The following is a 24,666-nucleotide window of genomic DNA, read 5'->3' as shown; positions in this document are numbered from 1 at the left end:
GGAGGGGGAAACCTCTACACAACAGCAACTTTGCTTTTTTAGTTTGGAACAACTGCTGTTTCATGAGAACAGAAATATTTTTTTTTTCCCAGACCTATTGCTACTTCAGGAGTTTGGCACATTCAATTGACCATACCTATAGTTGTGAAACCTCTAATGGGTACTTTTTCTTAACCCCTTCCTGGAAGCCAGCCATTCTCCTGGATAGTGCTGTAGTTTGAAAGAATTGGCCATGTTCTTTTGCTCCTGACATTTCTGTCCAGTTCCTTCCTGGAGTATAACCCCAGCAGCAGGGACTCCACCTGGTTACTGACCTACCTGTGGCTCTGGATGGAATCCATCAGTACTGTTGGGGCTTACGCATAAACCAGGTGGAGAAGCTGAGCCACCCTTCAATGAAAAAAGCAGCAGCTTTTTTCTGTCTCAGAAGTCATAATTTACACAAAGTTAACAGTCAGGATGTTGTTCTAGGGAGGTATAAAATGCACAGGAATACCATTCTAATCGCTGGCATTTTTTGGAGCATTTGTATTTAAGTTAGTTACTTAATTTGCTATAATGTAAGATCCTTTCTCCTGAACTCTTCCTGAAGTCCACAGCCTTTCTTCTCACCCTGTTAGAAAAAAGAAAACCACAAACCAAAATTAACTCAGTAGAAAGTGTGCAACAAGAACTACTTCAATTGTTATCTAAATGCACTCTCAAAGTAAGAATACTTTGCACTCTCAAAGTAAGAATACTTTGCCACATGCTGAATATTACGGAACTTAAAAGTTCAGGCATAAAGAGGTCTATTAATCGGAGATCAAAGACTTTTGATACTTCAGACTAAAACCTAGAGCAAGACTAGTACTACTACTTGCAAAGTGTAACAAGCAGAGGAAGGCATTGGGTCTGTTATATGTGACAAGTAGTTTTGCCTCTGGTCTTAAAGCTTACTTCATTTTGAAAGGGATTAAATTAAGCTTTTAGTAGTAAAATCCAAGTCATCTCCCTATGCAAGACTTATGTGAGAATCAAGCTTACTTCTTCATTAGTCCATTCTAAGAATGGGACATGATATCAAGGTAACCTGTCCTGCAGTACCTGTGTGCTTATCACTAGCTGAGGAGCCTTTCTTTGCAGACATCACATCATCCAGAGGGATGGCAAATGAGACAATGCTGGGCATGCATGGTTTAGCCCCAGTTTCCTCTGCAGATACAGAACCAGAGCTTGCTGTTTGCTCATCAGCTGCCCTGGCAACTGGCACAGGGACTGTAGTGAACCTCCTAGCACCTGCATCTTTCTGTGCAAAGACAGCATGGCTAGGAATATGTTTCCAGTCCTGTGTGTCCTGGACTTTAGATCCCACTAAAATGAAAGGTGGGGGATTTCCCTTCTTGTTTCCTTCTTGGACCATGTAAATTGGAGCAGATTGTTCATCTCCCCCCTTGGAAAGACTGAGGGTTGCCTGGAAGTAAGCAGCATCATCTCCAGCACGAGGAAGGGAGGGTGGTGATTTTTGACCTTGTCTCAAGTCAGTTAGGCAATAGAGGGTCCACACATTAGAATGTGGTGGTGGCTGTCCTGCTGCACTTGCTGTCATGGCTATAAAGATAAAAATAAGAGTGCTAGTATCAGGAGCAGTGGATTCCAGTCATATTGTACATCCTGATGTCTAACCCAAACCTACCTCCACTTTGCAAAAGCAAGCATGTTAGAGAAGAGAGCTGGAATAGCAGTTTGGTACGTGGCTGACAAACACCTGCAGCCTAGAAAAGGTTACTGTTTGTGGTCAGAGCAGAAGGATTTGTCTGGCATTTCTGAAACTGATGTTTTTCAAACTTCACTAGATATTGATTTGGTTTAAAAGAGCCAATACTAATTTACAAATCTGCTTAATCTCAGCTCTCCTCTACAAAATGCTTTGCTGATACCTCAGAGCTGTACTACTTCTGGGGGCTTGGACAGATTCTGCAGTACCAGGGAGATGTAGGCAAGGGAGCTCCACCCTGGAGGACTTCTCCAGCTGGGCTGGGGAAGAGCTGGGCACAGGTCACAACCAAGGAGAGATGCTGGTAAATGCCTCACCAGGAAAGATGAGCACCAGCTGCCTTGCTGTTTGTGAAACTGATGACCAGTGCTCAGCCCGCTTAGCCCAGCTGCAGAAACCAAGCTCAAGACAGCACAGGCAACCACCACCATTTCTAAATGGAAAAACCTCCTAGGTCAGTGCTGGAATACAATCTTTTTCAGGGGAGGAGAATCAAAACTAGGGCTCCAACTGGTTGCCTCACTTCAGCCACAGCACACATGTATCCTACGTCTCCACGACCTGTTTCAGAAAATGTGGCTAGTTTTGAGCAAGACTTGCCATCTACCATTTGGCATCAATGGTACCTCCCAATCACTTTTATCTGCATATTTGCCCACAGCAGTCCTGCCTAGAGCTAGCCACATCTCTTGGAACAGATGGTAGGGAGGTCTAATACATGTGCACTGGGGCCAAGCAGACAGTGTTGGTAGAGCAGGTTCTTATACATCATCTCCACCCTGCACTGCACTGACATAGGTGTTTTTCCATTTAATGACCACTGATGAGGCTGTAGAGTTAGGACCTGAACAGGAAGATGATACACAGGCCCAGACTTTCTTACCTGAAGTGACATAAACTTGCTCAGCTTTCTCCAGTTGTTCTGAAGATTCTGCTTTCTCAGGTTCGCACACTAAATCATCAGCAGGTGAACCTAAGTTAGTAGCACTTGAGCCCTGTTCTGTATTTAATGGAGGGTCAATCATTAACTGATAATGTGGTTGGTCTACAAAGGGAATGAATATTTTCTGTGGAAACTGCTCCACATAAGATGGAACCTTCAAGATTATCTCATCATCCCAACACTGTGATACAACCTCAGGGGCCGAAGGAACCTCAGCTTCATTACAGGAGGGCACAGCCTGCAATGAATCTTTCGAAACAGATGATGGTGGTGGTTTGTCCCACAGAGAGACTGAGGAAGGTTGATTTATGCTAGCTGTTGAGGCATCAGCCTGGCTGTCCAAGGGATCCAGTTCTCCAGCTATGGAGGACTGACTTGGCACTGTCTCTGGGTCTTCAGGAAGAATCTCCATGCTTGTTCCCACATCCCTAGAAGAACAAAGGGAAGGTCCGCTACCTAGGACATGAGCAGCAAGCTGTGCAGGCTCAGTAGGAACATAGGCCAGCTCAGGTCCTGCAGGGGATGAAGCTCCATCGGATGCAGGGGGAGGCTTGGTTCCACTGGTAACTGACATGCACTGAGTGTCGTCTTTAGAGTTATCCTGAGTCTTGACTTCTTCACTGAGATCCTGTTCCTCTGCTTCAGGGCGCGAGTCCCTACGCTTGGGCGCCTCAGAAAACTCTGATGTCTTCTCTTCCACTCCTTCATTTCTATTTTCTGCAAAGCAAACAGCACATATTGGCAATACATCAGCCACTGTTCACATGGAGAGTGATACGAGAACCAGCCCAATCAGATGCTCTAAAGCACATTCGTGAGGCTTCCTGAGTTACACAGAAGGAATAAGGAAGGTGTTCTCTGCTTGACAGTAAACACGGGGAAAGAAAATTCAGATGGCAACACAGACCCAATTCTAATCCTTCATTAGGTTGGAGCAGTGCCACAGGAAAGAATGGCTGACTTGAAGCTCTGCAATCCACCCAGCTGTCAACTGCTGCAGAAACAACCCCAAAGCCCGTACTGGCACTACAGATCTGTCACCATGCCTGAATGTGTATAAAAATGGTAAAGATACTGCCAACAGGGACACGGTTTAGCAGTGGGCTGTTAAAGCTTGGTTAGGAGAGTTAGGTTAAATGTGTCACTGGATGATCTTTCCATGATTCTACAGAGCTTGGGGAACATGCAGGGGTCAGCTGAAACCCACCTTAGCTGAAAGTCTGGAACAAATGGATACTTCAAGCTGGATATTTGTTCTAAAAGGGAATGATTCTTCTCCAGGGAAATTCCTCCACGTAAGGTGGAACCTCAGCCTACACAACACTCTCATCATCCCAACACAGTCACACAGCCTCAGTGGCTGAGGGAACATTACCTTCCTCACTGGGGGGCACGGCCTCCTCCAATGGTCCTTCAGGAACAGGCTCAGGACCTGCAGGAGATGAAGCTCCATCGGCTCCAGCAGGAGATTTGCTTTCTGAAACTAAATCGGTAGCTGATGGGAACTGGGTGACTTTAGTCCTCTTCTGAAAGTCAGCTTCTACAGAGAGATGCTCGGCCTCTGAGTCCTTACACTTCTCACTTTGCTCAGGCTCCTCAGCAATCTCTGGTGTCTTCTGTTCCACTCCCTCTTTCCCAGTTTCTGAAAAGCAAAAGAACATAACAGCAATACATGAGCCCCTGCTCCCTTTTAAGTAAAACTGAAACTTCTTTCAGCACCACCTCAATGAGCTGCTCTACATAACATTTAGGAGGTTTCCAGAGCAACAGGGATGGAATAATCTAGGGAAAGGGTTTGCTGCATGCCTATCAGTAAGGGGACAGAAAATTCACAGAGCACCGGTACTACCTGTAAACCTGGGAAGCTTTTACTGTAGTCCTAACTCTGCAGGAAGGGCTACACACTTGCCATCTACAAACACTGCCACACTTGTGAGTGAAAAGATTAAACTTTGTACATTAAACACAGCATCAAAACCTCAAAGCTCACGTGCAGCTTTAAGGTAACCGGAAGCAGACAGCATGCATCCCATGAGAATCATAGAATCATCATGGTTGGAAAGGACCTTCAAGATGACTGAGTTCAACCGTCACTCTACACCACCTTAACCACTAAATCATCTCCCAAAGAGCCATATAGACTCTGTTTTTCAATTATCCCAGGGACAGCTTCTCCATCAACTCCCTGGGCAACTCGTTCCAATGCTTCGCCACTTTTTTCAGTGAAGAAATTTTTCCTCATCTGTAATCTAAATCTCTCCTGGAATTATGTGTACCCATTTCCCCCTGTCCTATCTCCAGTCACTTGGCAGAGGAGGCCAAAATTCACACCAGCACAACTTGCTTTCAGGTAGCAGCAGAGAGCAACAAGGTCTCCCCTACTGGGAGTGGAAATTACTTTTATCCAGTTAAGCTTTTTGGTCTGCAAGGGAATGATTCTTCCCTGAGGAAACTCCTCCACATAAGGTGGAACCTCAGCCTACACAACACTCTCATCATCCCAACACAGTCAGACAGCCTCAGTGGCTGAGGGAACATTACCTTCCTCACTGGGGGGCACGGCCTCCTCCAATGCACCTTCAGGAACAGGCTCAGGTACTGCAGGAGATGAAGCTCCATCGGCTCCAGCAGGAGATTTGCTTTCTGAAACTAAATTGGTAGGTGATGGGCTCTGGGCGACTTTAGACTTGTTCTGAAATTCAGCTTCTTCAGCCACACGCTCTGCCTCTGAGTCCTTACACTTCTGACTTTGCTCAGGCTCCTCAGCAATCTCTGGTGTCTTCTGTTCCACTCCCTCTTTCCCAGTTTCTGTAAAACACAAAGAACACAACAGCAGTAACATGAGCCCCTGTTTCCATTTCAGTAAAACTAAGATCTGTTTCACCACCAACTGAATGATCTGTTCTACAACATAGTTAGGAGGCTTCCGGGTTTCCAGAGCCGGAATAATTTAGGAAGGAGCTTACTGCTTGCCTATCAGTATGGAGACAGAAAATCCAGTGAGCACTGCTACCACTTTTAAACCGAGGAAGCCTTTACTGTACTCCTGAGTATGAAGGGATGGCTATGTCCTTCCATATTGACCACAAAAGCTCTTCACTTCTGGGTGAAAAGATTAAAACTTTTACATTTAAAAACACGGTCAAAGAAGACATCTAGAACACCATGGCTCCTCTTCACAACACATCAAATCTCTTTGAATGTACTTCTGGAATCTTGCTTGCATTTTATTTTAGCTTTCTCAATAATCCCAATTAATTCTATTAACAGGTTTCCAAATCAACAACAGGGTAGAGCATGAACACCCTCTAGATACAGACTGAAAGATGGCTTCTCGATTAGTTAGTGTGGGAAGAACACCAGAGTACTCATGGCATAAAAACTGAGTTCCATCACAAGATTAATAAAACCATCAGGATTGGAAAAAAAAACTAGAAAGCAAGGGGTGTGGTTTCCATCCAAATCAGTAAGCACTGGCCAACAAGTAACATGGGCACAGCACAGTGGCAGAAGAGGAGCCCCTAAAACATCACCCTACTCAGCACAAAGCTGCTTTTTGAAGTCATGAATGGATGAGATCAGGAATTATAAGAGAAACATAACTCAAAGAACAATGGAGCCAAACCCTCTCTGAAAAATAACATTACTCTGACAGACATCCCAAGCCAACATATTTGGAATTCATAATCCCATGTCAGGAAGGGGCAGTGCCACAGGAGGGAATGGCTCCCTGGGAGCTCTGCAACCCAGACAGCTGTTGAGTGATGCACATCCAGTCCCAAAGCCCCTGCTGGCACTGTGGCTGGGAGACTCCAGAGAAAATCTTGCTCAACCTTGCTACGGAAGTCCTCTCTGATCTTCTTCTTTCATGGTACATTTCAGTAATTAAAAAGTACACACGGATGGCACAGAAAGAGAGGTACGAGAGAGACTTGTAGTGTGATTGCACAGGGGGAGGTTTTAATGTGAAGAAAAAAATTATTTACGTGAGAGGTTACCAAGCACTGGAAAGGGCTGCCCAGGGGAATGGTAGAGTCACCATGCCTGGATGTGTTTACAAATTGTATAGATACAGCAATAGGGACATGGTTTAGGAGTGGGCTGATAAAGCTTGGTTAGGAGAGTAAGGTTAAATGTGTGACTGGATGATCTTTCCATCATTCTATGGAGCTTGGGGAACATGCAGGGTTCAGCTGAAACCCAGCTGAGGTGCCAGTATGGAACAAATAGATACTTGAAGATGATGGCACTTCTCACTCTTTAGGCAAATAAATTTTTTCTCAACCCCTAATCTAAATCTCCCCTGGCATAACTTGAACCCATTTCCCCCTACCTATCTGCATTCACCTGGCAGAAGAGGCCAAAATCCAAACCAACACAACTTGCTTTCAGGTAGTACCAGAGACCAACAAGATCTCCCCTACTGGGAGTGGAAACTACTTTTACCCAGTCAAGCTTTTTGTTCTGCAAGGGAATGATTCTTCCCTGAGGAAACTCCTCCACGTAAGGTGGAACCTCAGCCTACACAACACTCTCATCATCCCAACACAGTCAGACAGCCTCAGTGGCTGAGGGAACATTACCTTCCTCACTGGGGGGCACGGCCTCCTCCAATGCACCTTCAGGAACAGGCTCAGGTACTGCAGGAGATGAAGCTCCATCGGCTCCAGCAGGAGATTTGCTTTCTGAAACTAAATCGGTAGCTGATGGGAACTGGGTGACTTTAGTCCTCTTCTGAAAGTCAGCTTCTACAGAGAGATGCTCGGCCTCTGAGTCCTTACACTTCTCACTTTGCTCAGGCTCCTCAGCAATCTCTGGTGTCTTCTGTTCCACTCCCTCTTTCCCAGTTTCTGAAAAGCAAAAAGGACATAACAGGACAATACATGAGCCCCTGCTCCCATTTAAGTGAAACTAATACTTCTTTCAGCACCAACTGAATGATCTGTTCTACAACATAGTTAGGAGACTTCTGGGTTTCCAAATAGGGAATAATTTACGAAGAAATTGCTGCTTGCCTATCAGTAACGGGACAGAAAATCCAGTGAGCACTGCTACCACTTTTGAACAGAGGAAGCCTTTACTGTAGTCCTGAGTATGAAGGGATGGCTATGTCCTTCCCTATTGACCACAAAACCTACTGCAGTTCTGGGTGAAAAGATTAAAACTTTACATTTAAACACAACATCCAAGAAGCCACCTAGAACACCATGGCTCCTCTTCACAACACATCAAATCTCTTTGAATGCATTTCTGGAATCTTGCTTGCATTTATGGTGATATTTCAGATTCCTCAATAATCCAAATTGGTCCAACTAACAGGTTTCCAAATCAACAACAGGGTAGAGCACGAACACCCTCTAGATACAGACTGAAAGATGGCTTCTCGATTAGTTAGTGTGGGAAGAACACCAGAGTACTCATGGCATAAAAACTGAGTTCCGTCACAAGATTAATAAAACCATCAAGATTGGAAAAAAAACTAGAAAGCAAGGGGTGTGGTTTCCATCAACATTAATAAGCATTGGCCAACAAGTAACATGAGCATAGCACAGTGGCAGAAGAGGAGCCCCTAAAACATCACCCTACTCAGCACGGAGCTGCTTTTTGAAGTCATGAATGGATTAGATAAAGAATTATAAGAGAAACATAACTCAAACAACGATGGAGCTAAACCCTCTCTGAAAAATAACATTACTCTGGCTGCCATCCCAAGCCAACACATTTGGCATTCATAATCCCATGTCAGGAAGGGGCAGTGCCACAGGAGGGAATGGCTCCCTGGGAGCTCTGCAACCCAGACAGCTGTTGAGTGATGCACATCCAGACCCAAAGCCCCTGCTGGCACTGTGGCTGGGAGACTCCAGAGAAAACCTTGCTCAACCTTGCTATGCAAATCCTCTTTGACTATCTGCTTTTTAAAAACATTTCAGTAGTTACAGAGCAGGACAAGGATGACACAGAAAGAAAGAGGTCCAGGAGGTACCCGTACTATGATTGCACTGAGCTAGGTTTGGATGTCAGGAAAAAATTATTTACGTAAGAGTTTACCAAGCACTGGAAGGGGCTCCCCAGAGGAGTGGTGAAGTCACCATGCCTGAATGTGTTTAAAGTTGTATAGATACTGCAATAGGGACATGGCATAGGAGTGGGCTGATAAAGCTTGGTTAGGAGAGTTAGGTTAAATGTGTGACTGGATCATCTTTCACGATTCTACGGACCTTGGGGAACATGCAGGGGTCAGCTGAAACCCAGCTGAGGTGCCAGCCTGGAACAAATGGACACTTGAAGATGAGGGCATTTATATTAACCAGCTGATGGAAACCCAAACCATGGGGCAGATACACACAGGCTCTGGGCTACACAAGGCACCCACATCGCTGCTCCCACACAACCTTCCAGAGGCACCACATGTTCCAGCCCTTACACCCAAACCCAGCCAGCAGCTCAAAGCTCTCACCACTTCCCAAAAGAATCAACATCCTCCAGAACAAATTCAAATCCCTAAAAACTGAAACTACAAGAGCTTTAGGGTCCCTTCCTGCCCCAGCCATTCCATGATTAAACAAATCCCTCTTCTTTGCAGATAGACAGTGTAAGGGTAGAGTCGTCATCTGCTTAGGGCTTATTTCATGCTTAGGGGAAACTTAAATGGCCAAAGGCATCCCAGCTCTCCTTTGTACTCAGGGAGAAAGCATGGCCTCACAGGAGACTGATTCTTCCCACATGAAAGAGAAGCAAGTGCTTTCTGAAGATACCTGACTTCTCAAAAGCCCAAAGCTCATGTGCAGCTTTCCGGTAACCAGAAGCAGACAGCATGCATCCCATGAGAATCATAGAATCATCATGGTTGGAAAGGACCTTCAAGATCACCGAGTCCAACTGTCACTCCCCCACCACCTTAACCACTAAATCATCTCCCAAAGAGCTATATCTACTCTGTTTTTCAATTATCCCAGGGACAGCATATCCATCACCTCCGTGGGCAACTCATTCCAGTGCTTCTCCACTTTTTTCAGTGAAGAAATTTTTCCTCATCTCTAACCTAAATCTCCCCTGGCATACCTTGAACCCATTTCCCCCTACCTATCTGCATTCACCTGGCAAAAGAGGCCAAAATCCACACCAACACAACTTGCTTTCAGGTAGCAGCAGAGAGCAATAAGTACTCCACTATTGGGAGTGGAAACTACTTGCATCAAGATAAGGTATTTGTTCTAAAAGGGAATGATTCTTCTCTGAGGAAACTCCTCCACGTAAGGTGGAACCTCAGCCTACACAACACTCTCATCATCCCAACACAGTCACACAGCCTCAGTGGCTGAGGGAACATTACCTTCCTCACTGGGGGGCACGGCCTCCTCCAATGGACCTTCAGGAACAGGCTCTGGACCTGCAGGAGATGAAGCTCCATCGGCTCCAGCAGGAGATTTGCTTTCTGAAACTAAATCGGTAGCTGATGGGAACTGGGTGACTTTAGTCCTCTTCTGAAAGTCAGCTTCTACAGAGAGATGCTCGGCCTCTGAGTCCTTACACTTCTCACTTTGCTCAGGCTCCTCAGCAATCTCTGGTGTCTTCTGTTCCACTCCCTCTTTCCCAGTTTCTGAAAAGCAAAAAGGACATAACAGGACAATACATGAGCCCCTGCTCACATTTAAGTAAAACTGAAACTTCTTTCAGCACCACCTCAATGAGCAGCTCTACATAACATTTGGGAGGTTTCCAGAGCAACAGGGATGGAATAATCTAGGGAAAGTGTTTGCTGCATGCCTATCAGTAAGGGGACAGAAAATTCACAGAGCACTGGTACTACCTGTAAACCTGGGAAGCTTTTCCTGTAGTCCTGACTCTGCAGGGATGGCTACATTCTGACCATCCACAATCTTTTACATTAAACACAACATCACATAAGCCATCTAGAAGGTCATGGCTACACTCTGCAACACATCAGAACCCTTTGAATCCATTCAACTTATCTCTGATGAATAAGTGGTGACATTGCAGCTTCCTCAAGAATCCTGGTTAGTTGAAGGAACAGCTTTCCAAGTCAAGAACCAGGCAGAACATTCTTCTGACAGACATCCCAAGCCAACACATTTGGAATTCATAATCCAGTGTCAGAAAAGGGCAGTGCCACAGGAGGGAATGGCTCCCTGGGAGCTCTGCAACCCAGACAGTTGTTGAGTGATGCACATCCAGACCCAAAGCCCCTGCTGGCACTGTGGCTGGGAGACTCCAGAGGAAACCTTGCTCAACCTTGCTACGGAAGTCCTCTCTGATCTTCTCCTTTCATGGTACATTTCGGTAATTTCAAAGCACTCATGGATGGCACAGAAAGAGAGGTACGAGAGAGACTTGTACTGTGATTGCACAGGGGGAGGTTTTAATGTGAAGAAAAAAATTATTTACATGAGAGTTTACCGAGCACTGGAAGGGGCTCCCTAGCGGAGTGGTGGAGTCATCATGCCTGAATGTGTTTCAAATTGTATAGATACTGCAATAGGGACATGGCATAGGAGTGGGCTGATAAAGCTTGGTTAGGAGAGTTAGGTTAAATGTGTGACTGGATCATCTTTCACGATTCTACGGACCTTGGGGAACATGCAGGGGTCAGCTGAAACCCAGCTGAGGTGCCAGCCTGGAACAAATGGACACTTGAAGATGAGGGCATTTATATTAACCAGCTGATGGAAACCCAAACCATGGGGCAGATACACACAGGCTCTGGGCTACACAAGGCACCCACATCGCTGCTCCCACACAACCTTCCAGAGGCACCACATGTTCCAGCCCTTACACCCAAACCCAGCCAGCAGCTCAAAGCTCTCACCACTTCCCAAAAGAATCAACATCCTCCAGAACAAATTCAAATCCCTAAAAACTGAAACTACAAGAGCTTTAGGGTCCCTTCCTGCCCCAGCCATTCCATGATTAAACAAATCCCTCTTCTTTGCAGATAGACAGTGTAAGGGTAGAGTCGTCATCTGCTTAGGGCTTATTTCATGCTTAGGGGAAACTTAAATGGCCAAAGGCATTCCAGCTCTCCTTTGTACTCAGGGAGAAAGCATGGCCTCACAGGAGACTGATTCTTCCCACATGAAAGAGAAGCAAGTGCTTTCTGAAGATACCTGACTTCTCAAAAGCCCAAAGCTCATGTGCAGCTTTCCGGTAACCAGAAGCAGACAGCATGCATCCCATGAGAATCATAGAATCATCATGGTTCGAAAGGATCTTCAAGATCACCGAGTCCAGCTGTCACTAAACCATCCACTTAACCACTAAATCATGTCCCAAAGAGCCATACCTATTCTGTTTTTTAAATACCCCAGGGACAGCCTCTCCATCACCTCCCTGGGCAACTCGTTCCAATGCTTCTCCACTATTTTCAGTGAAGAAATTTTTCCTCATCTCTAAACTGAATCTCCCCTGGAATTATGTGCACCCATTTCCCCCTGTCCTATCTCCAGTCACTTAGCAGAAGAGGCCGAAATCCACACCAACACAACTTGCTTTCAGGTAGCAGCAGAGAGCAATAAGTACTCCACTATTGGGAGTGGAAACTACTTGCATCAAGATAAGGTATTTGTTCTAAAAGGGAATGATTCTTCTCTGAGGAAACTCCTCCACGTAAGGTGGAACCTCAGCCTACACAACACTCTCATCATCCCAACACAGTCACACAGCCTCAGTGGCTGAGGGAACATTACCTTCCTCACTGGGGGGCACGGCCACCTCCAATGGACCTTCAGGAACAGGCTCAGGACCTGCAGGAGATGAAGCTCCATCGGCTCCAGCAGGAGATTTGCTTTCTGAAACTAAATCGGTAGCTGATGGGAACTGGGTGACTTTAGTCCTCTTCTGAAAGTCAGCTTCTACAGAGAGATGCTCGGCCTCTGAGTCCTTACACTTCTCACTTTGCTCAGGCTCCTCAGCAATCTCTGGTGTCTTCTGTTCCACTCCCTCTTTCCCAGTTTCTGAAAAGCAAAAAGGATATAACAGGACAATACATGAGCCCCTGCTCACATTTAAGTAAAACTGAAACTTCTTTCAGCACCACCTCAATGAGCTGCTCTACATAACATTTAGGAGGTTTCCAGAGCAACAGGGATGGAATAATCTAGGGAAAGGGTTTGCTGCATGCCTATCAGTAAGGGGACAGAAAATTCACAGAGCACTGGTACTACCTGTAAACCTGGGAAGCTTTTCCTGTAGTCCTGACTCTGCAGGGATGGCTACATTCTGACCATCCACAATCTTTTACATTAAACACAACATCACATAAGCCATCTAGAAGGTCATGGCTACACTCTGCAACACATCAGAACCCTTTGAATCCATTCCACTTATCTCTGATGAATAAGTGGTGACATTGCAGTTTCCTCAAGAATCCTGGTTAGTTGAAGGAACAGCTTTCCAAGTCAAGAACCAGGCAGAACATTCTTCTGACAGACATCCCAAGCCAACACATTTGGAATTCATAATCCAGTGTCAGAAAAGGGCAGTGCCACAGGAGGGAATGGCTCCCTGGGAGCTCTGCAACCCAGACAGCTGTTGAGTGATGCACATCCAGACCCAAAGCCCCTGCTGGCACTGTGGCTGGGAGACTCCAGAGGAAACCTTGCTCAGCCTTGCTACGGAAGTCCTCTCTGATCTTCTCCTTTCATGGTACATTTCGGTAATTTCAAAGCACTCATGGATGGCACAGAAAGAGAGGTACGAGAGAGACTTGTACTGTGATTGCACAGGGGGAGGTTTTAATGTGAAGAAAAAAATTATTTACGTGAGAGGTTACCAAGCACTGGAAAGGGCTGCCCAGGGGAATGGTAGAGTCACCATGCCTGGATGTGTTTACAAATTGTATAGATACAGCAATAGGGACATGGTTTAGGAGTGGGCTGATAAAGCTTGGTTAGGAGAGTAAGGTTAAATGTGTGAGTGGATGATCTTTCCATCATTCTATGGAGCTTGGGGAACATGCAGGGTTCAGCTGAAATCCAGCTGAGGTGCCAGTCTGGAACAAACGGATACTTGAAGATTATGGCACTTCTCACTCTTTAGGCAAATAAATTTTTTCTCACCTCTAATCTAAATCTCCCCTGGCATAACTTGAACCCATTTCCCCCTGTCCCATCTCCAGTCACTTGGCAGAGGAGGCCAAAATGCGCAATAACACAACTTGCTTTCAGGTAGTAGACCAAGGTCTCCCCTGTGGGGAATGGAAACTACTTTTATCCAGTTAAGCTTTTTGTTCTGAAAGAGAATGATTCTTCTCTGAGGAAGCTCCTCCACGTAGGGTGGAACCTCAGCCTACACAACACTCTCATCATCCCAACACAGTCACACAGCCTCAGTGGCTGAGGGAACATTACCTTCCTCGCAGGGGGGCACGGCCTCCTCCAATGGACCTTCAGGAACAGGCTCAGGTACTGCAGGAGATGAAGCTCCATCGGCTCCAGAAGGAGATTTGCTTTCTGAAACTAAATTGGTAGCTGATGGGAACTGGGTGACTTTAGACCTGTTCCGAAAGTCAGCTTCTTCAGGGACACGCTCTGCCTCTGAGTCCTTACACTTCTCACTTTGCTCAGGCTCCTCAGCAAACTCTGGTGTCTTTTGTTTGAAAAGTAAATCCTCCCTGATCATCTCCTTCCGTAAAACATTTCAGTAACCATGAAGTAGGGAATAGACAGCACAAAAGGAGAGAGGTGTAAGAAGAACCTCTACCGTAGGACACAGTGCCTATCCAGGACCTGGAGCACCTCTGCTATGAGGGGAGGCTGCGGGAGCTGAGATTGTTAAGCCTGAGAAAGGGAAGACTCCAGGGGAACCTTACAGCTGCCTAGAGGAAGGCTGGAGAGGGCCTTTTCATAAGTGTCCAGCAATAGGACAAATGTAAATGGTTATATACTGGACAATCACTCTAGGCTGTACACTAGGAAGAAGTTCTTCAGTATGAGGCTGGTGAGACTCTGGAACATATTGCCCAGAGAAGCTGTGGTTCCCACCTCAAGGGCAGTTTGGATGAGGCTTTGAGCAAAATTCTCTAGAAATGAGGCATCACTGCCCAAGGCAGGGCTGATGAAGTCAATAAGGTATTTGTTGTACAGGAAAATGATGCTTCTCTGAGGAAACTCCTCCATGTAAGGTGTAGGCTGTCCCTCAGCCTACACAACCCTCTCATCATCCTAACAGAGTCAGACAGCCTCAGTGGCTGAGGGAACATTACCTTCCTCACAGGGGGGCTTGGCCTCCTCCAATGGACCTTCAGGAACAGGCTCAGGTCCTGCAGGGGATGAAGCTCCATCGGGTTCAGCAGGAGATTTGCTTTCTGAAACTAAATTGGTAGGTGATGGGCTCTGGGCAACTTTAGACTTGTTCTGAAATTCAGCTTCTTCAGGGACACGCTCTGCCTCTGAGTCCATACGCTTCTCACTTTGCTCAGGCTCCTCAGCAATCTCTGGTGTCTTCTGTTCCACTCCCTCTTTCCCAGTTTCTGAAAAGCAAAAAGGACATAACAGGACAATACATGAGCCCCTGTTCCCATTTAAGTAAAACTAAAACTACTTTCAGAACCAACTCAATGATCTGATCTACAATATATTTAGGAGGCTTCTATGTTTCCAGATATGGAATAATTAAAGGAGGAGTTTCCTGCTTGCTAATCAGTAAGGGGACAGAAAATCCAGTGAGCACTGCTACCACGTGTAAACCTAGGAAGCCTTTACTGTAGTCCTGAGTATGAAGGGATGGCTATGTCCTTCCCTATTGACCACAAAACCTACTGCACTTCTGAGTGAAAAGATTATAACTTTACATTCAAACACAACATCAAAGAAGCCAGATAGAACACCATGGCTCCTCTTTACAACACATCATGTCTGTTTGAATGCATTTCTGGAATCTTGCTTGCATTTATGGTGATATTTCAGATTCCTCAGTAATACTGATTAATTTAATTAACAGGTTTCCAAACCAATAACAGTGTAGAGCATGAATCATTTTTACATACATAATGAAAGATGGCATCTTGACTAATTAGCGTGGGAGGAAAACAAGAGTGTTCATGGAATCAGAAGACTTCCATCACAAAATTAATAAAACAATTAGCATTGGAAAAAAAAATGGAAACCACGAGGCTTGGTTTCCATCAACATTAGTAAGCACTGGCCAACACGTAACATGGGCACAGAACAGTAGCAGAAGAGGAGCCCTTAAAACATCACTCTACACAGCAAAGAGCTGCTTTCTGAAGTCATGAATGGATTAGATAAAGAATTATAAGAGAAACATAACTCTAACAACGATGGAGCTAAACCCTCTCTGAAAAATAACATTACTCTGGCTGCCATCCCAAGCCAACACATTTGGCATTCATAATCCCATGTCAGGAAGGGGCAGTGCCACAGGAGGGAATGGCTCCCTGGGAGCTCTGCAACCCAGACAGCTGTTGAATAATGCACACCAGACCCAAAGCCCCTGCTGGCACTGTGGCTGGGAGACTCCAGAAGAAACCTTGCTCAACCTTGCTATGCAAATCCTCTTTGACTATCTGCTTTTTAATACACATTTCAGTAGGACAAGGATGACACAGAAAGAAAGAGGTCCAGGAGGTACCCATACTATGATTGCACAGAGCTAGGTTTGGATGTCAGGAAAAAATTATTTACGTAAGAGTTTACCAAGCACTGGAAGGGGCTCCCCAGAGGAGTGGTGAAGTCACCATGCCTGAATGTGTTTAAAGTTGTATAGATACTGCAACAGGGACATGGTTTGGCTGATAAAGGAGTGGGCTGATAAAGCTTGGTTAGGAGAGTTAGGTTACATGCTTGACTGGAACATCATTCCATGATTCTATGGAGATTGGGGAACATGCAGGGGTCAGCTGAAACCCAGCTGAGGTGCCAGTATGGAACAAATGGACACTTAAAGATGAGGGCATTTATATTAACCAGCTGATGGAAACCCAAACCATGGGGCAGATACACACAGGCTCTGGGCTACACAAGGCACCCACATCACTGCTCCCACACAACCTTCCAGAGGCACCATATGTTCCAGTCCTTACACCCAAACCCAGCCAGCAGCTCAAAGCTCTCACCACTTCCCAAAAGAATCAACATCCTCCAGAACAAATTCAAATCCCTAAAAACTGAAATGACAAGAGCTTTAGGGTCCCTTCCTGCCCCAGCCATTCCATGATTAAACAAATCCCTCTTCTTTGCAGATAGACAGTGTAAGGGTGGAGTTGTCATCTGCTTAGGGCTTATTTCATGCTTAGGGGAAGCTTAAATGGCCAAAGGCATTCCAGCTCTCCTTTGTACTCAGGGAGAAAGCATGGCCTCACAGGAGACTGATTCTTCCCACATGAAAGAGAAGCAAGTGCTTTCTGAAGATACCTGACTTCTCAAAAGCCCAAAGCTCACGTGCAGCTTTCCGGTAACCAGAAGCAGACAGCATGCATCCCATGAGAATCATAGAATCATCATGGTCCGAAAGGACCTTCAAGATCACCGAGTCCAGCTGTCACTGCTACACCACCTTAACCACTAAATCATCTCCCAAAGAGCCATATAGACACTGTTTTTCAATTATCCCAGGGACAGCATTTCCATCACCTCCCTGGGCAACTCATTCCAGTGCTTCTCCACTATTTTCAGTGAAGAAATTTTTCCTCATCTCTAAACTGAATCTCCCCTGGAATTATATGTACCCATTTCCCCCTGTCCTATCTCCAGTCACTTAGCAGAAGAGGCCGAAATCCAAACCAACACAACTTGCTTTCAGGTAGTACCAGAGACCAACAAGGTCTCCCCTACTGGGAGTGGAAACTACTTGCATCAAGATAAGGTATTTGTTCTAAAAGGGAATGATTCTTCCCTGAGGAAACTCCTCCACGTAAGGTGGAACCTCAGCCTACACAACACTCTCATCATCCTAACAGAGTCAGACAGCCTCAGTGGCTGAGGGAACATTACCTTCCTCACAAGTGGGCATGGCCTCCTCCAGTGGACCTTCAGGAACAGGCTCAGGACCTGCAGGAGATGAAGCTCCATCGGCTCCAGCAGGAGATTTGCTTTCTGAAACTAAATTGGTAGGTGATGGGCTCTGGGCGACTTTAGACTCGTTCTGAAATTCAGCTTCTTCAGGGACACGCTCTGCCTCTGAGTCCATACGCTTCTCACCTTGCTCAGGCTTCTCAGCAATCTCTGATGTCTTCTGTTCCACTCCCTCTTTTCCAGTTTCTGAAAAGCAAAAAGGACATAACAGCAATACATGAGCCCCTGTTCCCATTTAAGTAAAACTAAGACACCTTTCAGCACCAATTCAGTGATCTGATGTACGGCGGGGTTTCGAGGTTTCTGGTGCTGCAGAGTTGGAATAATTTAGGGAGAGCATTTGCTGCATGTTTATCATTAAGGGGACAGAAAATTCAGAGTACTGGTACTACCTGTAAACCTGGGAAGCTTTTACTGTAGTCCTAACTCTGCAGGAAGGGCTACACACTTGCCATCTACAAACACTGCCACACTTGTGAGTGAAAAGATTAAACCTTGTACATTAAACACAGCATCAAAACCTCAAAGCTCACGTGCAGCTTTAAGGTAACCAGAAGCAGACAGCATGCATCCCATGAGAATCATAGAATCATCATGGTTGGAAAGGACCTTCAAGATCACTGAGTTCAACCGTCACTCTACACCACCTTAACCACTAAATCATCTCCCAAAGAGCCATATAGACTCTGTTTTTCAATTATCCCAGGGACAGCTTCTCCATCAACTCCCTGGGCAACTCGTTCCAATGCTTCTCCACTTTTTTCAGTGAAGAAAATTTTCTTAATCTGTAATCTAAATCTCTCCTGGAATTATGTGCACCCATTTCCCCCTGTCCTATCTCCAGTCACTTGGCAGAGGAGGCCAAAATTCACACCAGCACAACTTGCTTTCAGGTAGCAGCAGAGAGCAACAAGGTCTCCCCTACTGGGAGTGGAAATTACTTTTATCCAGTTAAGCTTTTTGGTCTGCAAGGGAATGATTCTTCTCTGAGGAAACTCCTCCACATAAGGTGGAACCTCAGCCTACACAACACTCTCATCATCCCAACACAGTCACACAGCCTCAGTGGCTGAGGGAACATTACCTTCCTCACTGGGGGGCACGGCCTCCTCCAATGGACCTTCAGGAACAGGCTCAGGACCTGCAGGGGATGAAGCTCCATCGGCTCCAGCAGGAGATTTGCTTTCTGAAACTAAATCGGTAGCTGATGGGAACTGGGTGACTTTAGTCCTCTTCTGAAAGTCAGCTTCTACAGAGAGAGACTCTTCCTCTTGGTCTGTGAGCTTGTCCCTTTGCTCAGGTTCCTCAGCAGACTCTGATGTCTTCTGTTCCTCTCCCTCATTCCCAGTTTCTGCAAAGCAAAAAGGACATAACAGCAATACATGAGGCACAGTTCCCATTTAAGTAAAATTACGATTTCTTTCAGCACCACCACAGTAAGTTGCTCAACAGCATATCTGGGGGGCTTCTGGGTTTCCAGAGATGAAATAATTTAAAAAGGAGTTTGCTGTTTGTATATCAGTAAGGGGACATAAAATTCAGAGAGCACTGCTACCACTTGTAAACCTAGGAAGCCTTTATCATAGTCTTGAGTACGAAGGGATGGTTATGCCCTTCCCTATTGACCACAAAACATACTGCACTTCTGGGTGAAAAGATTAAAAATTTATATTCAAACACAACATCAAAGAAGCCAACTAGAACACCATGGCTCCTCTTCGAAATACATCAGATCTCTTTGGATCCTCTCCTGGAATCTTGGTGCATTGTTGTTGATCTTTCAGATTCCTCAGTAATCCCAATTACTTCAATTAACAGGTTTCCAAATCAACAACAGGGTAGAGCACGAACACCATTTAGATACAGACTGAAAGATGGCTTCTCAATTAGTTAGTGTGGGAGGAACACCAGACTAGATATGGCATCAAAACTGAGTTCCATCACCATATGTATATTATTAATATTATATATTAATAACACTATTAGCACTGGAAAAAAAACCAAACTTGAACCAAGAGTTGTGGTTTCCATTAACATGAGCAACCATTGGCCAACATATAATAACAGCAAAACATGAATGTTTAACACATCACGCCAGCTCAGCATAAATAAACTCTGAAGTCATGAATGGACTAGGTAAAGAATTAAGAAAGAAATATAATTCAAAGAAAAACAGAGCTAAACCTACTCTAACAAGAATTATTCTTACAGCCATCCCAAGCCAACACATTTGGCATTCATAATCCCATGTCAGGAAGGGGCAGTGCCACAGGAGGGAATGGCTCCCTGGGAGCTCTGCAACCCAGACAGCTGTTGAGTGATGCACATCCAGACCCAAAGCCCCTGCTGGCACTGTGGCTGGGAGACTCCAGAGAAAACCTTGCTCAAGCTTGCTAAGCAAATCCTCACTGATCATCTCTTTCATAAAACATTTCAGTAACCATAAAGTAGGGAATAGACAGCACAAAAGCAGAGAGGTGTAAGAAGAACCTCTACTGTAATTGTACAAGGTAAGGCCTAGGTTAGAGATTAGGAAAAATTTGTTTACATAAGTAGTTATCAAGCACTGGATTGGGATGCCCAGGGAAACAGTGGAGTCAGCTTCAAAGAATGTGCTTAAGAATTCTAAAGATACAGTGATAGGAACATGTCTTAGCAGTGGGCTGGAAGGGCAAGGGTAGCAGAGTGAGTGCTTCTGATGTCTCTGATATAAGAAGGACAGAGATCTGTTGGAATGAGTCCAGGGAACGGACACAGTGATTATCCAGGACCTGGAGCACCTCTGCTATGAGGGGAGGCTGCGGGAGCTGAGATTGTTAAGCCTGAGAAAGGGAAGACTCCAGGGGAACCTTACAGCTGCCTAGAGGAAGGCTGGAGAGGGCCTTTTCATAAGTGTCCAGCAATAGGACAAATGTAAATGGTTATATACTGGACAATCACTCTAGGCTGTACACTAGGAAGAAGTTCTTCAGTATGAGGCTGGTGAGACTCTGGAACATATTGCCCAGAGAAGCTGTGGTTCCCACCTCCCAGGAGGTGTTCAAGGACAGTTTGGATGAGGCTTTGAGCAAACTTCTCTAGATAAGAGGCATCACTGCCCAAGGCATGCCTGATGAAGGCAATTGCCTCTGAGGTCCCTTCCAATGCAAAGCATTCTATGATACCATGAAACATTGGACTGGAACATCTTTCTATGCTTCTACGGAGGATTGGGAAAATGCTGGGATCAGAGAAAACCCAGCTAAGGTGGCCTTCTGAAAGAAATGGACACTTGAAGCTGAGGGCACTTATATTAACCAAGTGATGCGGGCAGATACACACAGGCTCTGGGCTACACAAGGCACTCACATCACTGATCCCACACAACCTTCCGGAGGAACCACATCTTCCAGCCCTTACACCCAAACCCAGCCAGCACCTCAAAGCTCTCACCACTTCCCAGAAGAATCACCATCCTGAAGAACAGAAGCATCTCTCTATAAACAGAAGCACTACCCATTTTCAAAGAACAGGTAAGTGTAGAGTCATTATCTGCTTAGGGGGTGATAATTCACACTGCAGTATCAACCAAAGGCATCCTGGCTCTCCTCTGTATTCAGGGAGAAGCTATGGCCTCTCAGGGGAATAATACTTCCCACATTAAAAAGAAGCAAGTGCTTTCTGAAGATGTCTGCCTTTTCAATAGCCCAGAGCCCAGGTGCCTCTTTCACATAACTAGATACAAACAGATTGCATCCCATAAGAAGGGGAAACTACTTGCATTCAGATAAGGTATTTGTACTGCAGAGGGAATGATTCTTCTCTGAGGCAATTCCTCCACATAAGGTGGAACCTCAGCCTACACAACACTCTCATCCCAGCACAGTCAGACAGCCTCAGCAGTTCAGGGAACATTACCTACCCTCAGGTCCTGCTGGGGATAAAGATCCATGGGAAGATATGCTTTCTAAAACGAAACTGGAAACTGAGCGGAACATGGTATCTGCGGAGCTGAACGGATTTTCAAGTTCATCAGAGAGAGACTCTTCCTCTGAGTCCCTTTGCTCAGGCTCCTCAGCAAACTCCAATGTCTTCAGTTCCTCTCCCTCATTCCCATATTCTGCAAAACACGACATTTTTCCTAATCTTTAACCTGAACCTCCACTAGAAAAACTTCAACCCATTTCCCGTTGTCCTATTGCCAGTCACTTGGCAGAGGAGGCCAACACATGCCTCAATACAAATTACTTTCAGGGAACTGTTGAGAGCAATAACACCTCTACATGCATCCAGATAAGGTATTTGGCCTCTGCAAAGGGAATGATTCTTCCCTGAGGAAATTCCTCCACATAAGGTAGAACCTCAGCCTACACAACACTCTCATCATCCCAACACGGTCAGACAGCCTCAGTGGCTGAGGGAACATTACCTTCCTCACAGGCAGGCACATCCTCTTCCAATGGACCCTCAGGAACAGGCTCAGGTTCTGCAGGGGATGAAGCTCCATCGGGTTCAGCAGGAGATTTGCTTTCTGAAACTGAACTGGACACAGATGGGCACTGGGTGAATTTGGAGATGTACTGAATGTCAGGTTCTTCAGGGAGAGGCTCTTCCTCTGAGTCAGTGCGCTTGTCCTTTTGCTCAGGCTCCTCAGCAATCTCTGGTGTCTTCTGTTCCACTCCCTCTTTCCCAGTCTCTGAAAAGTAAAAAGGACATAACAGCAATACATGAACCCTGCTCCCATTTAAGTAAAACTAAGACTTCTTTCAGAACCAACTCAATGATATGATTTACAACATAGTTAGGAGGTTTCTGGGTTTCCAGAGATGGAATAATTTGAGGAGTTTGCTGGTTGCTTAATAAGGAGACAGAAAATTCAGTGAGCACTGCTACCACTTGTAAACCTAGGAAGCCTTTACTGTAGTCCTGAGTATGAAGGGATGGCTATGTCCTTCCCTATTGACCACAAAACCTACTGCACTTCTGGGTGAAAAGATTAAAAATTTACATTCAAACACAACATCAAAGAAGCCACCCAGAACACCATGGCTCCTCTTTGAAATACATCAGATCTATTTGGATCCTCTCCTGGAATCTTGGTGCATTGTTGTTGATATTTCAGATTCCTCAATAATCCCAATTATTTCAATTAACAGGTTTCCAAATCAACAACAGGGTAGAGCATGAACACCCTCTAGATACAGACTGAAAGATGGCTTCTCGATTAGTTAGTGTGGGAAGAACACTAGAGTAATCATGGCATGAAAACTGAGTTCTATCACAAAGTTAAAAAAAAACATCAGCATTGCAAAAAAAAAAAAAGCAAACTAGAAACCAAGCAGTGTGGTTTCCATTAAGATGACCAACTGCTGGCCAACATATAGGAACAGCACATGGTAGTACATGAATGTTTAACACATCACCACAGACCAGCACAGAGATGCTTTCTGAAATCATGAATGGAGGAGATCAAGAATTTTATGAGAAACATAACTCAAACAACAGAGCCAAGCCCTCTCTAAAAAATAACATTATTTTGGCTGCCATTCCAAGCCAACATATTTCAGATTTATAATCCCATGTCAGGAAGGGGCAGTGTCACAGGAAATTTGGAACGGACCTTCAAGATCATCGAGTCCAACTGTCACTCCTACACCACCTTAACCACTAAATCATCTTCCAAAGAGCCATATCTACACAGTTTTTCAATGACCCAGGGTCAGCAACTTGATGACCTTCCTGGGCAACTGATTCTCACTCTTTAAGTAAATAAATTTTACCTCATCTCTCATCTGATTATCCACTGGCATAACTTGAACCCATTTCCCCCTACCTATCTCCAGTCACTTGGCAGAAGAGGCCAAAATCCAAACCAACACAACTTGCTTTCAGGTAGTACCAGAGACCAACAAGATCTCCCCTACTGGGAGTGGAAACTACTTTAATCAAGATAAGGTATTTGTTCTAAAAGGGAATGATTCTTCTCTGAGGAAACTCCTCCACATAAGGTAGAACCTCAGCCTACACAACCCTCTCATCATCCCAACACAGTCAGACAGCCTCAGTGGCTGAGGGAACATTACCTTCCTCACAGGCAGGTACATCCTCTTCCAATGGACCCTCAGGAACAGGCTCAGGTACTGCAGGAGATGAAGCTCCATCGGGTTCAGCAGGAGATTTGCTTTCTGAAACTGAACTGGCAGCTGATGGGAACTGGGTGAACTTGGTGCTGTACTCAATTTCTTCTTCTTCAGGAAGAGGCTGAAACTCTGAGTCAATGCACTTGTCCCTTTGCTCAGGCTCCTCTGCAGACTCTGATGTCTTCTGTTCCACTCCCTCTTTCCCAGTCTCTGAAAAGCAAAAAGCACATAACAGCAATACATGAGCCCCTGCTCCCATTTAAGTGAAACTAAGACTTCTTTCAGCACCAAATCAATGATCTTATCTACAGCAGGGTTTGGAGGCTTCTGGGTTTCCAGAGCTGGAATAATTTAGGGAGAGGAGCTTGCTGCTTGCTAATCAGTAAGGGGACAGAAAATCCAGTGAGCACTGCTACCACTTGTAAACCTAGGAAGCCTTTACTGTAGTCCTGAGTATGAAGGCTATGTCCTTCCCTATTGACCACAAAACCTACTGCACTTCTGGGTGAAAAGATTAAAACTTTTACGTTAAACACAACATCAAAGAAGCCACCTAGAAGACCATGGCTCCTCTTTACAACACATTAGATCTCTGTGGACTCATTCCTGTAACCCTCAGCTCATAGACAGTGATATTTCTGTTTCCACAAGAATCCTGGTTACTTGAGCTGACATACATACAATTCAAGAACAGGGTAGAGCATGAACACCCTTTAGAGACAGACTGAAAGATGGCTTCTTGGTTAGGTAGTGTGGGAAGAACACCAGAGTACTCATGGTATTAAAACAAAGTTCCAT

At 45.3% G+C, this 24,666-nt stretch overlaps 1 protein-coding gene across 24 annotated transcripts; it reads right to left on the bottom strand.

Moving 5' to 3' along the window:
• Positions 1 to 506: 506 nt before the first annotated feature.
• On the bottom strand, positions 507 to 24,142 carry LOC139793136 (fibrous sheath CABYR-binding protein-like). 24 transcript variants are annotated; one of them, XM_071737342.1, is made up of 18 exons: positions 23,812 to 24,142; positions 22,158 to 22,424; positions 18,834 to 19,100; positions 17,867 to 17,935; positions 17,669 to 17,776; positions 14,920 to 15,186; positions 14,066 to 14,173; positions 12,602 to 12,670; positions 12,404 to 12,511; positions 10,033 to 10,299; positions 7,283 to 7,549; positions 5,439 to 5,507; positions 5,241 to 5,348; positions 4,273 to 4,341; positions 4,075 to 4,182; positions 2,640 to 3,416; positions 1,087 to 1,590; positions 507 to 613 (listed from the first exon to the last, which is right to left on the bottom strand). In XM_071737342.1, the coding sequence occupies exons 1-18, from the start codon at positions 24,125 to 24,127 to the stop codon at positions 609 to 611; spliced, it is 3,753 nt and encodes a 1,250-aa protein (XP_071593443.1). In that variant the 5' UTR covers positions 24,128 to 24,142; the 3' UTR covers positions 507 to 608. The 24 variants fall into 24 exon arrangements, with proteins under 24 accessions (XP_071593443.1, XP_071593442.1, XP_071593441.1 ...); XM_071737341.1 differs by having other exon boundaries at positions 4,075 to 4,341; positions 7,283 to 7,390; positions 7,481 to 7,549; XM_071737340.1 differs by having other exon boundaries at positions 4,075 to 4,341; positions 10,033 to 10,140; positions 10,231 to 10,299.
• Positions 24,143 to 24,666: the final 524 nt, after the last annotated feature.

This window comes from Heliangelus exortis, chromosome 2 (assembly GCF_036169615.1).
Source record: "Heliangelus exortis chromosome 2, bHelExo1.hap1, whole genome shotgun sequence".
In the NCBI taxonomy this organism is placed as follows: Eukaryota; Metazoa; Chordata; class Aves; order Apodiformes; family Trochilidae; genus Heliangelus; species Heliangelus exortis.
This window is presented reverse-complemented; position numbering and strand designations above follow the sequence as displayed.

Bases quoted from the DNA above. Each gene is read 5' to 3' on its own strand.
- LOC139793136 (XM_071737334.1), bottom strand. From the start codon at position 24,127: ATGGGAGCAGGGGCTCATGTATTGCTGTTATGTGCTTTTTGCTTTTCA. The intron at 7,550-10,032 runs GTAATGTTCCCT...TTTGCTTTTCAG, and splicing joins CGTGCCCCCCAGTGAGGAAG to AAACTGGGAAAGAGGGAGTG. The intron at 3,417-4,074 runs GTAATGTTCCCT...TTTGCTTTGCAG, and splicing joins CGTGCCCCCCAGTGAGGAAG to AAAATAGAAATGAAGGAGTG.